The sequence below is a fragment of the Girardinichthys multiradiatus genome, chromosome 7, assembly GCF_021462225.1.
Source record: "Girardinichthys multiradiatus isolate DD_20200921_A chromosome 7, DD_fGirMul_XY1, whole genome shotgun sequence".
NCBI classification, from domain to species: Eukaryota; Metazoa; Chordata; class Actinopteri; order Cyprinodontiformes; family Goodeidae; genus Girardinichthys; species Girardinichthys multiradiatus.
The window spans coordinates 7,425,117-7,443,219 of record NC_061800.1 but is presented as its reverse complement, the minus strand read 5'-3'; the positions used below and the strand labels follow the sequence as shown (position 1 = coordinate 7,443,219).

General features: G+C 43.8%; 1 protein-coding gene across 3 annotated transcripts in view; it reads left to right on the top strand.

Moving 5' to 3' along the window:
• Positions 1-18,103, top strand: part of kdm6a (lysine (K)-specific demethylase 6A) — a 77,297-nt gene that overhangs the window by 16,137 nt on the left and 43,057 nt on the right. For 2 of the 3 annotated variants that reach the window (XM_047369545.1, XM_047369546.1), the window contains exon 6: positions 14,012-14,132. In XM_047369545.1, coding sequence (XP_047225501.1) covers positions 14,012-14,132 — 121 coding nt within the window. Of the gene's footprint in view, positions 1-14,011; positions 14,133-16,434; positions 16,624-18,103 lie in introns of those variants that run through there. The other variant, XM_047369547.1, reaches the window with a different exon arrangement.

Sequence of the window (18,103 nt, the reverse complement as noted above, 5' to 3'; positions counted from 1 at the left end):
GCCAAACCACACTGAGATGGATGAAGACAGGACAGACTGAATGATGGCAGTGTAGAAGATGACCAACAGCTCCTGTGGAAGGTTGGACTTCTTGAGTTGCCTCAGGAAGTACAGTCTCTGCTGGGCCTTCTTTCGAACAGTATCTATGTGTGAAGACCATCTCAGGTCCTCAGAGATGGTGGTTCCTAAGAACCTGAAGTGGTCCACGGCCGATACAGTGTTGTTGAGAATGGTGAGAGGGGTGTATGGGGGTGGTGTTCTCCAAAAGTCCACCACCATTTCCACAGTCTTGAATGGGTTCAGTTCAAGGTAGTTCTGACCGCACCAGTGTACCAGCCGATCCACCTGCTGTCTGTATGCAGACTCATCACCGTCCTGGATCAGTCCAATGACAGTGGTGTCGTCTGTAAACTTAAGGAGTTTCACGGACGAGTCCGATGAGGTGCAGTCATTTGTGTACAGGGAGGAGAGGAGTGGGGATAGAACACACCCCTGGGGGGCACCAGTACTTATTGATGTGCTGTGGGAGAAGATGTTCCCCAGTCTCACCTGCTGCTGTCGGTCTGTCAGGAAGCTGTTGATCCACTGACAGGTGGAGGCTGGGACGTTGAGCTGTGTGAGCTTCTGGTGAAGGATGTCTGGTATGATGGTGTTGAAGGCCGAGCTGAAGTCTACAAACAGGATCCTGGCGTACGTCCCTGGATGGTCGAGGTGTTGCAGGATGAAGTGTAGACCTAAGTTAAAAGCATCATCTGCCGACCTGTTTGCTCGGTAAGCAAATTGCAGGGGGTCCAGCAGGGGGTCTGTGATGTTTTTCAGGTGCTTCAACACCAGCCGCTCAAAGGATTTCATGAACACAGACATCAGGGCTACAGGCCTGTAGTCATTTAATCCTACGATGGTGGGTTTCTTGGGAACCGGGATGATGGTGGATCGTTTGAGGCAGGAGGGGACCTCACATTTCTCCAGTGATTTGTTGAAGATCCTTGTGAAGATCGGAGCAAGTTGATGTGCGCAGGCTTTCAGACATGATGGGGAGACGTTATCAGGTCCTCCAGCTTTCTTTGTTTTCATGCGCTATTATAAGAGCCTATTTACATCTTCCTCTGAGATATTTAGTGCAGGCAGAGGATCTGATGGTGGGGGGTTGGTTGCTAATATATCACTGTGTAATGGCATCACGGTATTTACAAAAAGGTTAAATAAAGCATTACCTTTTTTTTTTATCTGAAATGCATCAGTTATTCCTCCTTCTTTCTCCAATTTATGTTGATTATTACCATTATATAATTATTACCATTTATTTGATAGTTTCATAAATAAACTTGAGTAAACTTATTGCTAACTGTAATTTTAAAGCAGTGTTAATAAAATGAAGAGAAAACTCAGAAAGCTGAATTTGTCTTTTGTTTTGTGAGGGAAAAGTAAAGCAGCCTCTTTAAGCCAGCTGACTGCCAGTGCACAGCAATAAAGCTAGGGAAACCGCTCACTCCAGCATTTGTTCTGGCATCTCAATAGAAACACTTTAAACTGTAGGAATGGTAGATTGTAGTGGGTTTGTGAAGCGGCCTCATTTAAAGTGTAGCTATACCTTGATTCTGGTAACTCCCTATGCGTAGCTTTGAGCTAGGTAAAAACCAGGTTCTGGTGCCAGAACTGGTTCGCTCCAGCTCATCATTCCAAACTGTCTGTCTTGTTTTTGCAGTAATCCAGCTTCCGTTTTTAATGGTGGGGCGCTGGCTTCTTTTATTAGACTTACTTGATAGAGGGTGCACACATGCAGGAAATCACCCCGGTCCGGAGTTGATCCTGATGCAGCTGTCTTTAGGACTTAGACCCGACTCGCTGTCCCACAAATTCTCCTACTTCTAGAAAAGCAGTTAGTTATTTACATTGAAATAATTGCTTTTTTTGGCCCTAATTTAAATTCTTTACATGATCAAGTATTAACCAGGGAGAATATGGTTTTATTCTGCTACCTTATTTTTATTCCCTGTTAAATCCCAGTTTTTATGGGTTTGTCAGGGGTGCACAGTATCAGGAAATATGCAATCGGTAGTGCTGAATAATGCAGTAATATTAGTTGCCATAAATTCATGTTTTCTTTTCTCCCCTTTAATCTGTCTTTGAACCATTTCCAACACTGACTTCCAGCATTGATCATCTGCATCAGGTGTGGGCATCAACTCCATCCTACAGGCTACAAATATTCCTAGCATACAAAGCGGGAACTCCACTTACAATATTCCAGGCGACAAGTACTACACTCTAAACAATCCTTTGTAGCAATGATATTGTGTACACTTGAGATCAGGATACATGTGCATCATATTATGCAACACGAGCATTTGTTCTTGTATGGTGGCCAAAGCTTGAATGATCCATCTGAAAATGGTTTCAGCATGTGAGATTGTCACAGTATTAAGGTCCGGTCCCTGTGCTGTAAGGTTGTGAGTTGTCTGCTTGTAACCTGCCATCAAGCCATAGTCTCTGTAATGAGAAAATGCATTATTCTGTTTCACCCAGTTAGGCGTTTGTTTACTGACAGTTACTGTAAAAACAGTTAATTGGTTGTTTCCCCAGACACGGTGGTTTTATTGGCAATCCTGTACATTCCACAATACTGCAGACAGTATATGGGTTTTTTTTTTGGTTTTTTTTTTTAACCCAGCCTTAAAACAAACATACTGTAGTGTATTTATATTTGGACAATATGAATTCTGCGAAATTAGTTTATCCCCACAAAACCACACAAAAGTGTTTGATTTGCAGTCATTACTTCACTAAGAGAAAGTGGAAAACTTCTTCTATAGATACACTCCTCAGGGTTTTGCGGCCGATTGTGGCTGATTCCAGTTGCTCTTAATAATGTAACGAGTTATAAGAGCAGCCTTCAAAACATGTTTTTCTGACTGGTTATCAATGATATTTGCTGCAGAGGTGACATCCCAGAATGTGAGTCAGAGAGTTGCTGTCGAAACAGGGTTTCTCTGTTATTTCTAAAGCAACAGGCTGTGCAAGTCCATGGTTGCGAGATGAGAAAAGAACAAATATAATAATATATAAAAAAAATAAAACCATAATATAATCTGCAATAAACTCAAATATAATGTTACACATAAAATGAAAGTAATGCTTCAGGCACTGCATGAGCTGGCAGCTTGTTTCAGCAGCTCCAACTATTTTTGAGTTTTTGTTTCTTACATCTATTTTTTAGAAGTGTCGTGTGTTCCCGTTTTTCCGCCTCGTTGTAAACATTATGGAGCTGACTATTTTGTGAACACGTTTTTTTTTTGGAGACCGTGTGAACAGACAGAACCAAGCAGAGCGGTAAGATGACAGCAGCGGGTCTGGCTGTGTTTGTGAATGATAGCTAATGCCTAGAGTTGCAGCATCTATCAGAGACACTCTGCAGTAAGGACACTGAGCTGCTAGCTGTTAGCATGAGGCTGTGTACCTACCGCAGACTTTACATGTCTGATGAGTTGGAGCACTGTCGTCCATGAAGGTTGGGGTCATGCAGGGGCACCATGACTGGATTAATAGTGTTACTAATGTGTTATGGGCTTGTCACTGTACTAGTGTCAAATGTCCTGCAAAGTGTAGGACGTTTCTGTGTTTACCACCACCAATGGCTCGTCTGGTGACAACAGTGGCTCCATGACGTCTCCAGCATCAATTCTGCTCAACACAAATGGATTTTCATCAGAACAGCATGAGGCCCACTGGTCCCTCGTCCAGCGTAAATGTTCCCTGGCCCATGCAAAACGATGATGGCTGTGTCTGGTGGTGTGGTCCAGTACCCTTGTAGGTCATCTAGCACGCAGACCACACTGATGTAAATCGCTTCAAATGGTGTGACATGACACTAGGGTGCCACTCTGGGGGAGACTCATCAGCATATTGGAATAAGTGTAATTTATGCCCACCATGAACTGGAGAGTGAATAGAAGCATCAGTTTAACAGGCTTGGAATGTGTTGTTGGGGGGGGAGCTGTCATATTGGGTCCGAGGGACGGATTATGTCAGTTTGAGTCCAAGGCCCTAAGGAATGCTGAGCTGTCAAATGGGGGGTGTTGCGTCATAGGGCTGATGTGGTGTTCAGTGGCCCAACTGTTCGTTCTGTGTATACATGAACAACTTTTAACAGTTAAATAAAGATTGTTTTTTACACCTTTTATTTAAGATAAGATTTCATTTTCACCAGTTGGCATCCTGACTCAAATGATGGTATTTGCTTTCGGTTTCATTAAAGAGCAACTTTTTAGCTGCTAAATAGGCTTCTCTAAAGTAGAAAATGTTGTGTTTATTTTGTCCTGGAACTGTCATGTTGCTGTGGTCCAATCTCTGCTGCTGAGGAGCTTCACTGAATGTTGCCTGGGAAGGAGGGAGGGAGGGACTACATAAACTATGAGGGGAAGGAACTGGGGGCACCGAGTTCAGTGCAGTGTGTGTGGCATGTTTAGCAGAGACCTCGGTGCTTTTTCATACAGGAAAGGGGCTCCATGCTGACTTGCATTTGCTATTGTTGCTATAGTTACACAGCAAGTGGGATCAGTTGTAAACTGTTTATCATAGGCTGGATTGTTTCTGTGTTATTAAAAAAGGATTGGGCTTATGTTGGTGAACATGGTGACAACATTTCAGTAGTTTGTGTCATATTATTATACAGCTCTTTAGTTTCTTTTCTTTAAAAGAACCTGATTCTGTCAGCAAGTGTGCATTCCTGGATAACATTGCTCTTGTTGCTTTAATTTGTTCTTTTTGCTGGTGGTTCTTCTTAAAATAAATGGTATTAAAAATAAAAGCCATTCTGCACCATTTATATGCTATTTAATCACTGAATGGACATTTTGTTGTAAACTACGCCAAAACAGCAGATCTGTTAGTTATCGTTTGCAGCTAAGCGCTGGACTGGAAAGGACTGGCAGCTGGTATTCAGAGAGCACAATCCCGAATCCTCCAGTCACTTAGTCTCTTTAACTGTGAACCAAGATCTCAGGGATTCAGGGTGGAACAAATTATCCATTCAGAGAGGATGCATTACTGAGCTCATAGTGTTGGTTCAGTGCCACTTGGCATCATGTTTCATCTTCTCACTGAACTGAGCCAGTGATGTGATGCAGCAAACTGGCAGTTTTTAACACTGATATTGAAATCACAAAAAGTCGGCTGTTAATGTTTATAACGTAGATAGCTACTGTTTTCCTTGAGCTTTTTTGTTCTTTAAGTCTTGTAATGCTTTCGAACGGTGCTTGTGCAAACTATCAGAATCAGAATCAGAATCAGAAAAGCTTTATTGCCAAGTACGTTTTTGGACATACAAGGAATTTGTTTTGGCGTAGTCGGTGCAATACAGTACAAATTAAACAGTATAAACATATCTACAATATAATATAAATATATGTGCACAGTTTTAAGTGAGTGAGAGTAAATATAGAGCAGTATAAGATGCAAGAGCAATACAACAGTGCAGGTGATCATTGTGCAAGTAAAGCAGTGCAAGTAAAGCAGGAGTCCAAGCTGAACGTTAATGTAACGCATAGAGTTACAGGTTACAAGTGTCCTGTCAGCAAAAAAAGGGGGGGTGTGGGGGAAAGGGAGAGTGTCAGGGTGGTTTCCGGGCTTTGTTAACCAGGCTGGTGGCAGATGGGAAAAAACTGTTCTTGTGGCGTGAGGTTTTGGTCCGGATGGACCGCAGCCTCCTGCCAGAGGGGAGAGTCTCAAAGAGTCTGTGACCGGGGTGGGAGGGATCAGCCAGAATCTTCCCTGCCCGCTTCAGGGTCCTGGAGGTGTACAGTTCCTGGAGCGACAGTAGACTGCAGCCAATCACCTTCTCAGCAGACCGAATGACACGCTGCAGCCTGCCCTTATCCTTGGCTGTAGCAGCGGCGTACCAGATGGTGATGGAGGAGGTGAGGATGGACTCAATGATGGCTGTGTAGAAGTGCACCATCATAGTCTTTGGCAGGTTGAATTTCTTCAGCTGCCGCAGGAAGAACATCCTCTGCTGGGCTTTCTTGATGAGGGAGCTGATGTTTGGCTCCCACTTGAGATCCTGGGAGATGATGGTTCCCAGGAAGCGGAAAGATTCCACAGTGTCAATTGTGGAGTCACAGAGGGTGATGGGGGCAGGTGGGGCTGGGTTCTGCCTGAAGTCCACAACCATCTCCACTGTCTTTAGAGCGTTGAGCTCAAGGTTGTTCTGGCTGCACCAGTCCAACAGATGGTCCACCTCCCATCTGTACGCAGACTCATCACCATCAGAGATGAGTCCGATCAGGGTGGTGTCGTCCGCAAACTTCAGAAGCTTGACAGACTGGTGACTGGAGGTGCAGCTGTTGGTGTACAGGGAGAAGAGCAGAGGAGAGAGAACACAGCCTTGGGGGGAACCGGTGCTGATGGTCAGGGAGTCAGAGACGTGCTTCCCCAGCCTCACGTGCTGCTTCCTGTCAGACAGGAAGTCAGTGATCCACCTGCAGGTGGAGTCGGGCACACTCAGCTGGGAGAGCTTCTCCTGTAGCAGAACTGGGACGATGGTGTTGAAGGCAGAGCTGAAATCCACAAACAGGATCCTGGCGTAGGTTCCTGTGGAGTCCAGGTGCCGGAGGATGAAGTGAAGGGCTAGGTTGACTGCATCATCTACAGACCTGTTGGCTCTGTAGGCAAACTGCAGGGGGTCCAGGAGGGGGTCGGTGATGTCTTTTAGGTGTGAGAGCACAAGGCGCTCAAAGGACTTCATCACCACAGAGGTCAGGGCGACGGGTCTGAAGTCATTAAGCCCTGTGGTCCTTGGCTTATCCAGAGCAGGATGCTCTTGGTGGCAGAAATTGAAAGACAATCAGGTCAATCGGGGCTGGAGTCACTTCTATCCTTTTTCTTAAAAGCAGCAGACATTTTCGGACAGAGTTTCTGCTATTCATTCTTCATATGTTGCCCCAACATGGTGTAACATATGAAAGCTGCTAACATGTTAAGAAAGCAAAAAGCAGCTATAATGGCCCTACAATGCTTTGACTAATACTAAAACTAGACACAAACAGATGTCCGATTTTAGGTTACAACGTTTTTATGCAGAGCAGAATGCTGTAGTGCTAAGCTAGCTTTAGCATGTTTATTTTCTATTGTTTATTCTTTATTGTGATTCATTGATAATTTGGCTCATATTTCAGTGCTGTTCCATTTAGTTGTGTGGAGTTAAATAAATACACGAGTTGTGTTTCAGCTGCATTCCGCACAGCTCTCCCCACACAAACAGTGATCTGGGTATAATACGCCTTTTCCACCAACACTGTTAGGGGCCTGTTTTGGTTCCGAATGTGATTTGGAGCCGGTGACGTGTGTTTCCAACAACTTGCGTGAACTCTGGTTCACCTCTGGCACCGAAGAATACTTTTTTTTTTTTTCGCGAACTGTAACGTCACCCATGGGCGGGCCGAAGCTGCAGACAATAGAAGCAAAATGTACGGCGTTTTGTGACCCTTTGTTCGAGATTTGGGGCAATCAGCTGTTAGTGGCTAAGGGAGCAGCCCACCGTCTACCAGCTGATTGTGAAAATCAAGACATCAGCACACCAGGAGGACTACTCTTTCCAAGTTAACACAAATTGCACATTTTGTCTATAAAACTGCTGGTTTGATCTTCATAGACACTCGTTGCACATATATTTTATTTTATTATTATTGTTAGGTAGTCATTTTTATCCCTTTTGTGTAGATTAGTGCATATTTAGTTAGGTGAAGGTTTTTGGACCAGAGTTGTAATTATATCAGGGCTATATGGTTTCAATAAGTTTACACACACACACACACACTTGTTTTGCTATATGTAGTGAGGACCATCTGTTGACTCCCATTGACTTCCATTGATTTTCAGTCATTTTCAACCCTTTCTATGCCCTAACCCTGACAATAACCCTAAACCTAACTATTACCAGTGCTTACCTAACCCTAACCTTAACCTAAACTCAATTCACACCTTAGTCCTAAACCTAACCGTTAGCAAAATAGGTCGTGAGGACCAGCAAAATGTCCTCACTTTGGTACAAACGGTCCTCAATTTGATGGTGAAATTGGGAAAATGGTTCTCACTGTGATGCCAAGACAGGAACACACACACACACACACACACTCTTGTTTTGCTATATGTAGTGAGGACCATGTGTTGACTTCCATTGATTTTCAGTCATTACAAGTCTATTGCCACTACATTGAAGGGTTATTTCAGTCTTCATTGAGATGGAACTGCAATTAATTTGGTCTACTTCAAAACATTAAACGCGTCCACTAACCAAAGCAGAGCTGCATAATTCTACACTGAACCCAGAATTCCTAAAATAGGGTTTTATATAAATAAAACCTTAATCTTTTGTGTTAAAAGCATAAGGGAGCAATTTCTAGGGCTGCGCAATATGTGGGGAAAATCACAACATCAGAGTGTCTCTGTGTGCAGCAGTCTTTTCCCAAAGACTGTTTGGACCACAGTAACTGATGGCAAATATATTCCAAGTGTTATGAACTAGCATTTTACGTGCTAATGTAATATTTAGCCAGTTGGACAGAGTCTGAGCAGCACATGCTCACATTGGACACTGACATCACCCAAAAGGCTAAATGTTATAGAGTGATGGAAGCACAGATGAGGCGGAGAGGAAGGATGATGACGATATCATGGCTGATATGCCTGTTGTCGCAAGATTTTCTAATAATTTTCAAATTTTATGCCATTAGGACCTCTTTAGAATAAGAACTTTAATGTATGAATTTATCAGAAATAAATTATTACACACTGGCCATAGATTCCACAGCTGATGATTTGTAAAATCAGCCAAAATTGGGCAAAATCTCGTCTTGTTATCCTTTTACTATTGTCTTGGATCGTCTCTTTAGCTAGTTGTATTGGTACACCCCTTGTACAATGAGGAAAATAAGTATTTGAACACCCTGCGACTTTGCAAGTTCTCCCACTTAGAAATCATGGAGGGGTCTGAAATTTTCATCTTACTACTGTCTCTCACCACTGTGAGAGATATAATCAAAAAAGAAAAAATCCGAAAATCACAATGTATGATTTTTTAAAATAATTTATTTCTGTGTTACTGCTGCAAATAAGTATTTGAACACCTGCCAATCAGCAAAAATTCTGGCCCTCAAAGACGTGTTAGCCCGCCTCTAAAAAAGTCCACCTCCACTCCACTTATTCTAAAGTAGAAGCACCTGTTTGAGGTCATTAGCTGCATAAAGACACCTGTCCACCCCACACAATCAGTCAGACTAACTACTAACATGGTTAAGACCAAAGAGCTGTCCAAAGACACCACAGACAAAATTGTAGACCTCCACAAGCAGCTTGGTGAAAAAAGATCAACAGTTGGAGCAATTATTAGAAAATGGAAGAAGCTAAAGATGACTGTCAATCTCCCTCAGAATAGGGCTCCATGCAAGATCTCACCTCGTGGCGCATCAATGATCCTAAGAAAGGTGAGGAATCAGCCCAGAATTACATGGGAGGAGCTGGTCAATGACCTGAAGAAAGCTGGCACCACTGTTTCCAAGGTTACTGTGGGTAATACACTAAGACGTCATAGTTTAAAATCATGCATGGCACGGACGGTTCCCCTGCTTAAATCAGCACACGTTCAGGCCCGTCTTAAGTTTGCCCATGACCATTTGGATGATCTAGAGGAGTCATGGGAGAAAGTTCTGTGGTCAGATGAGACCAAAATAGAACTTTTTGGTCTTAATTCTACTCGCCGTGTTTGGAGGACAAAGAATGATGAGTACCATCCCAAAAACACCATCCCTACTGTGAAGCATGGGGGTGGAAGCATCATGCTTTGGGGGTGTTTTCCTGCACATGGGACAGGACGACTGCACTGTATTAAGGAGAGGATGACCGGGGCATGTATTGTGAGATTTTGGGGAACAACCTGCTTCCCTCAGTTAAGAGCATTGAAGATGGGTCGTGGCTGAGTCTTCCAACATGACAATGACCCGAAGCACACAGCCAGGATAACCAAGGAGTGGCTCCGTTAGAAGCATATCAAGCTTCTGGAGTGGCCTAGCTGGTCTCCAGACCAAAACTGTATACAAAATCATTGGAAGGAGCTCAAACTCCATGTTTCACAAAATCCCTGCTGCAGTTTTTTTTTTTTTTTAGAATTTTTTTGGCACTAGAGACGTTTATTTTTTGACAGTAGGTAGACAGGAAGGAGGGGCAAAGAGAGGGGGAGACATTCGGCAAAGGTTGCCTGGTCCGGGACTCGAACCCAGGACGGCCGCTTTGAGGACTATATACAGGTCCTTCTCAAAATATTAGCATATTGTGATAAAGTTCATTATTTTCAATAATGTCATGATGAAAATGTAACATTCATATATTTTAGATTCATTGCACACTAACTGAAATATTTCAGGTCTTTTATTGTCTTAATATGGATGATTTTGGCATACAGCTCATGAAAACCCCAAATTCCTATCTCACAAAATTAGCATATCATTGAAAGGGTCTCTAAACGAGCTATGAACCTAATCATCAGAATCAACGAGTTAACTCTAAACACCTGCAAAAGATTCCTGAGGCCTTTAAAACTCCCAGCCTGGTTCATCACTCAAAACCCCAATCATGGGTAAGACTGCCGACCTGACTGCTGTCCAGAAGGCCACTATTGACACCCTCAAGCAAGAGGGTAAGACACAGAAAGAAATTTCTGAACCAATAGGCTGTTCCCAGAGTGCTGTATCAAGGCACCTCAGTGGGAAGTCTGTGGGAAGGAAAAAGTGTGGCAGAAAACGCTGCACAACGAGAAGAGGTGACCGGACCCTGAGGAAGATTGTGGAGAAGGGCCGATTCCAGACCTTGGGGGACCTGCGGAAGCAGTGGACTGAGTCTGGAGTAGAAACATCCAGAGCCACCGTGCACAGGTGTGTGCAGGAAATGGGCTACAGGTGCCGCATTCCCCAGGTCAAGCCACTTTTGAACCAGAAACAGCGGCAGAAGCGCCTGACCTAGGCTACAGAGAAGCAGCACTGGACTGTTGCTCAGTGGTCCAAAATACTTTTTTCGGATGAAAGCAAATTCTGCATGTCATTCGGAAATCAAGGTGCCAGAGTCTGGAGGAAGACTGGGGAGAAGGAAATGCCAAAATGCCAGAAGTCCAGTGTCAAGTACCCACAGTCAGTGATGATCTGGGGTGCCGTGTCAGCTGCTGGTGTTGGTCCACTGTGTTTTATCAAGGGCAGGGTCAATGCAGCTAGCTATCAGGAGATTTTGGAGCACTTCATGCTTCCATCTGCTGAAAAGCTTTATGGAGATGAAGATTTCATTTTTCAGCACGACCTGGCACCTGCTCACAGTGCCAAAACCACTGGTAAATGGTTTACTGACCGTGGTATCACTGTGCTCAATTGGCCTGCCAACTCTCCTGACCTGAACCCCATAGAGAATCTGTGGGATATTGTGAAGAGAACGTTGAGAGACTCAAGACCCAACACTCTGGATGAGCTAAAGGCCGCTATCGAAGCATCCTGGGCCTCCATAAGACCTCAGCAGTGCCACAGGCTGATTGCCTCCATGCCACGTCGCATTGAAGCAGTCATTTCTGCAAAAGGATTCCCGACCAAGTATTGAGTGCATAACTGTACATGATTATTTGAAGGTTGACGTTTTTTGTATTGAAAACACTTTTCTTTTATTGGTCGGATGAAATATGCTAATTTTGTGAGATAGGAATTTTGGGTTTTCATGAGCTGTATGCCACAATCATCCGTATTAAGACAATAAAAGACCTGAAATATTTCAGTTAGTGTGCAATGAATCTAAAATATATGAATGTTAAATTTTCATCATGACATTATGGAAAATAATGAACTTTATCACAATATGCTAATATTTTGAGAAGGACTAGTACAGGGGTTGAACAATGAAACTGAAACACCTGGTTTTAGACCACAATAATTTATTAGTATGGTGTAGGGCCTCCTTTTGCGGCCAATACAGTGTCAATTCGTCTTGGGAATGACATATACAAGTCCTGTACAGTGGTCAGAAGGATTTTAAGCCATTCTTCTTGCAGGATAGTGGCCAGGTCACTACGTGATACTGGTGGAGGAAAACGTTTCCTGACTCGCTCCTCCAAAACACCCCAAAGTGGCTCAATAATATTTAGATCTGGTGACTGTGCAGGCCATGGGAGATGTTCAACTTCACTTTCATGTTCATCAAACCAATCTTTCACCAGTCTTGCTGTGTGTATTGGTGCATTGTCATCCTGATACACGGCACCGCCTTCAGGATACAATGTTTGAACCATTGGATGCACATGGTCCTCAAGAATGGTTCGGTAGTCCTTGGCAGCGACGCGCCCATCTAGCACAAGTATTGGGCCAAGGGAATGCCATGATATGGCAACCCAAACCATCACTGATCCACCCCCATGCTTCACTCTGGGCATGCAACAGTCTGGGTGGTACGCTTCTTTGGGGCTTCTCCACACCGTAACTTTCCCGGATGTGGGGAAAACAGTAAAGGTGGACTCATCAGAGAACAATACATGTTTCACATTTTCCACAGCCCAAGATTTGCGCTCCTTGCACCATCGAAACCGAGGTTTGGCATTCGGATGAGTGACCAAAGGTTTGGCTATAGCAGCCCGGCTGTGTATATTGACCCTGTGAAGCTCCCGACGGACAGTTCTGGTGGAAACAGGAGAGTTGAGGTGCACATTTAATTCTGCCGTGATTTGGGCAGCCGTGGTTTTATGTTTTTTGGATGCAATCCGGGTTAGCACCTGAACATCCCTTTCAGACAGCTTCCTCTTGCATCCACAGTTAATCCTGTTGGATGTGGTTCGTCCTTCTTGGTGGTATGCTGACATTACCCTGGATACCGTGGCTCTTGATACATCACAAAGACTTGCTGTCTTGGTCACAGATGCGTCAGCAAGACGTGCACCAACAATTTGTCCTCTTTTGAACTCTGGTATGTCACCCATAATGTGTGCATTTCAATATTTTGAGCAAAACTGTGCTCTTACCCTGCTAATTGAACCTTCACACTCTGCTCTTACTGGTGCAATGTGCAATCAATGAAGACTGGCTACCAGGCTGGTCCAATTTAGCCATGAAACCTCCCACACTAAAATGACAGGTGTTTCAGTTTCATTGTCCAACCCCTGTATATAGGACCTCTATATGTGATCGCACGCTAACCCCTACACCACCAACGCCTTGCCAAAGTCCCTGCTACAGTTTGTGCAAACCTGGTGAAAAACTACAGGAAACATTTGACCTCTGTAATTGCAAACAAAGGCTACTGTACCAAATATTAACATTGATTTTTACAGGTGTTCAAATACTTATTTGCATCAGTAACACAAATAAATTATTTAAAAAATCATACATTGTGAATTCTGGATTTCTCTTTTTAGATTATGTCTCACAGTGGCCATGCACCTAAGATGAACATTTCAGACACCTCCATGATTTCTAAGTGGGAGAACTTGAAAAGTCGCAGGGTGTTCAAATACTTATTTTCCTCACTGTATGTACAACTGTGATGCAAAAAAGTCATGGCAACCACACTAGTACTGGGGAAAATCAATATTCAGACATTTCTTCGTGCTGTGTGATTTCATTAGCATTCACGTCTGAAGCAGTAAATCACTATGACTGGTTTGACCAGTGTTTTTGTTACACCCTATAATAAAGACAAACAATTCTTTAAGGTTTGATTTAAAACCTTTTTGCCTCTAATAGTTTAAGTGCATCATAAGCTGATAATGCTGTATTTTACCTTGCAGTAATCATATATCTATGACTACATTAGCCCACATCAGATCACAGCAGGTTAGAATATCTCAGCTTACATGGACTTTTGGTTATTTAAAAACACAAAATGAGAAATGAAAGTAACTGCAACAACTAATTCTATGTCCCAGTTAAATACTCTTTAAGGCTAATCATCTGTGTCAGATTTCACTTCTCAGCCTGTGGATTTCTTCTTTTTTTCCCAGGGCAATTAAGGCGTTCCAAGAGGTGCTATACATTGACCCAACGTTTTCCCGAGCGAAAGAAATCCATCTGAGATTGGGACTCATGTTCAAAGTCAACACCGACTACGAGACCAGCTTAAAGGTAAATCTTAATGAGAGGCACAATATGAGCACTGGGGTGTTCAGTTGACATTTCAGGTACAGCCACAGCGCTTCCACTACAATTAACCAAAGGGGGTGACCACACCCCTGCTTAACCCCCTCCGCTAATCCCCACACTTGGCCACACCCACTTTGGTGGCATTTTTCCAAATTTGTCTGACGGCGGAGTTATTCTTTACATGGGGTTTAGTTCCACTTTAAGTCTTGATGCAAGGCTCTGCCTTGCAGACGCACACACGAGGGCGGGGAGGGTGAGAACGCGGAGAAACCTCAGTGTTCCCTTGGTAGTGTTATTGGAGGGACAGACCCCCCCGCTGCTGGCAGTCAAGTAAATGTTTTTAGATTCCTTTTCTAAATTAACCATGATGTTTTATGCCTTTGTAAGGAAGTCCGTATGGGCAAAGCTCTAATTTACCTGCCGCTTTATGAACGTTTTTGAGGAGCGGACTACAGGTTAGGTCTAAAAGTACTGCTGACAGATTACATCAACTGCAACAAGAAATCAGTATTTGTTGTGAATGACTAGCAGAGTTGGCGTTGCACATCTGAAGATCAACCATAGGGGTAATTTCTAATCGGTCTATATTGTAAGCCTGAAATGTCTTCATGGAAGCTTCCTAAAACAGACTCTATGTCTCTAGTTCTTCAGACAAAGATTGGTTGGCCGTCTGTCTGTGTATCAATAAAGGTTACACCTGTGAACCAAATGTGTCCAGACTGTCGGGCTTATGGCTCTGGTGTTTTTCGTTCATTCATTGGTGGGCTGTGATGTGATCCCTGGCTTTGTTACAGTCCAGATGTTCTGTCAAATAATTTTTATTCTTGAACATCAAACTCGTAATCAGACAAGGTTGTGGTAAAATAAAACAAAATGCATTCCTGAACTTAATCTGAATTTATCCTTTACTGCCACACGTTTACAAAAACACTTCAGACTTGGTCTTGGAGTTGGAAAATGATTTGTGATCTCCTCTGCCTTCAGATGACAGGTCATCAGAGGTAGCTGTGAAAAACTCAGAACTCTTCATTGCTTGGTGTGTCTAAAGCAGAAACTTCTTTCAAAGAATAACTAGATTACATCTTACCTTCCTGTAGTTTTCTTTTTTTTTTACAACCTTATTTGTTCCTTTGTTGTTTTTGTTTTCCTCTGTTCTCAGACAGATAAAGACTGAAGTCTTTGGTCCTTTAAAAAATAAGTACATCAGCTGCTCATAAACACTTTCAATTAATTTAGCTGGAAATGAAGATGCTCCTTCACAACTGTATTTTAGCTCCATCCATCTTCCTATCAGCTCTGACCAGCTTCTCTGTTGTTGCTAAAGAAAAGTTACCCCACAGCATGATATTGCCACCAACATGTTTTTAGGATTGATGGAGTTTCTCTTGGGAAATCAGAGTAAAGAGGCTGTTAAAAATGAAAACCAAGAGTCTTTCACATAATATCCCAATAAAACACATTGAGGTTTGCACTTGTAATGTAATAAAATTTGAGGAAGTTTAAAGGGTGGAAATACGTATTGCAATGTCCTTACAGTGGATTCAGTGGTTGACAGTATTTCTATTATTTTTACAGTGACATTGAAAACAGTGCAAACCATTTCTTTTGTCATGCTTTTAGTGGTACCATACTGAGTGATGTAGGCGACTCATGCTGCACGTCCTTACTTAATGTTGGATGCTGCCCTCCTTCCCAGTCTTAACTTACTGCCAGCCACACACACACAATCATGTACACACACTCCCACCAACAGAATCTCACACATGCCTGCCCCAGATACCCACAGGGAGGGGTAGGCATCTGATCAAAGGAGCAGAGATAAAATAAAGGTAGAGAAAGAAGGAAAACATGAGAGGAAAGAGTTGGCTGAGTGTAGGGAAGATGGAAATATGGACTCAAATGTAATGCGTGGTGCTTTCTCATCATCCAAATCAGATACAGTGGTTCACAACGGGTTGCAGTCTGATTAGGAACCAACCACTGTATACAATACACCTATCCTTATTAATCCCATTAGGACACATTATTGTAGCCAGTGCTCAGATGAAATGTGTCTGCATCGGTGTTTATGTGGTGTGTGTGCCGGGTTGATGAGTCGGCTGCAGCCACAGAGAACAGATCTGAGGGAGGGAGGTGGAGAGGTGGTGTGTGTGCTGTTTCCTGCTTTAAGGTATTGTGTGTCATCTCTGCACTCTCCTCTGCAGCCGTCTGCTGAATGGTAATCAGTGACACCAGGAGAGAGGGGGATGGGGGAGGAGAGGGGAGAGGGAGCGAGGAAGACAGATAAAAAGAAAGACGGCAGAGAGGCAGGGAGAGAATGAGGATGGCAAGATGTGAGGAAGGAGGTGGAATGCCAAGCTGACAATCCTGCTGCATTATCTGCCCGGCTGTAGAGGAAATGTGAAGGGAGGAGAAGGATAGAGAAGTCTGAGGGGAGCCCTGCAGGAGATGCTATCATGTGAAACCCATCTAGGTAACGTGTTTAAGTGCCTTCTCTAAAATTAAGGCATGTGGTTGTGATGAGTGTGCCTGATGGTTTTGTTGCTAATAGCTTGATTGTTAAACCCATTTCATTCTGAGCAGGACCCATTTTTTTACTTGTGCAATAATTGTGTGGCACTTCAGCTTGGATGGCTCTGGATTTTTATCTGACATTGACCGTGAATTTATCTGCGGGTGGAAGGCTATGAGATCCGCTGAGTGTAGTCTTGGGGTAAGAGCTATCTTTAGCCTCTGCCTGGATGACAGATAATAGTGCTTGCCCCTGTAAGAAATCCGGCTCAGTCTGCCAGCTGAGTGCCTACTTTGTCTTTTTCATTTCAGGATGTTCTAATGCTGAATGTGAATGTGTGATCTAAATACTATTGGTTGCTTTTGAAAACATCAATCTGCTTGCAACTGCACAGGGTCATGCCTAATGGCTGCAGGTAAACCTGTCACATTGAAGCCACCAATGCATCCATACTAGAAATGTTGCATATTTCCAGTTTCTGGTTATTGTTGAGCAGTGACCTGCTGGATAGATTTTAGTCTACTCTGTCTTTAAAGACTATAGTACAGGAAGACCAGCATTTGAAATTGTGTTTCTAGCCTTCCTGCCATGAGTGGTCATTATTTATTTACATTGGCAGGAGAGGCGATGTCACACCGTGTATGAGAGACCAGTGTCTATAAAACAGGGTTTTACTGATCTATAGAAACAGACTAAATGATCATAAAGTTTATATTTCAAACTGCCTTTTGTCTTGTATACACAGTTAGCGCATCTAGCTTTACTAAAACAGCAGTTTATCTGTATTTCCTAGAAAATGTAGATTCTCATCTTAAGGCCTGATTCCTTCACCAGAGGCCACTCTACTGTCCTTTCGACTGTAAAACCTGTGTCACTCAAATATAGTTGGCTGTATCTGCCCGCTAAGGTCCCCTACAACTCTGATGTCTATGTGTAGCCCTGATGCTGTGACTGAGCCGGCTATGTGTTGGCTGGGACAATAATACTCCGAGTCAGAGGGGGCGCCAAAGACAGGGCGGGGGGTGTGTGTCCATGATGCTCACCTTCACGAACGCAGAGATATATTTTATAGACACGGGCACGTGACGTCGCCCGGTAAGGCAGAGCCGGGGTCCCACCCTGGAGCCAGGCCTGGGGTCGGGACTCGTCGGAGAGCGCCTGGTGGCCGGGTTGCTCCTCGCGGGACCCGGCGAGAGACGCGAGGCCATCCCCCAGTGGGCCCACCACCTGCAGGGGGAACCGTGAGGGACCAGTGCAAAGAGGATTGGGTGGCGGACGAAGGTGGAGACCTCAGCAGCCCGATCCCCGGATGCTTAGGCTGGCTCTAGGGACGTGGAATGTCACCTCGCTGGGGGGGAAGGAGCCTGAGCTTGTGCGGGAGGTCGAGAGATATCGACTAGAAATAGTCGGGCTCGCCTCCACGCACAGCGTGGGCTCTGGA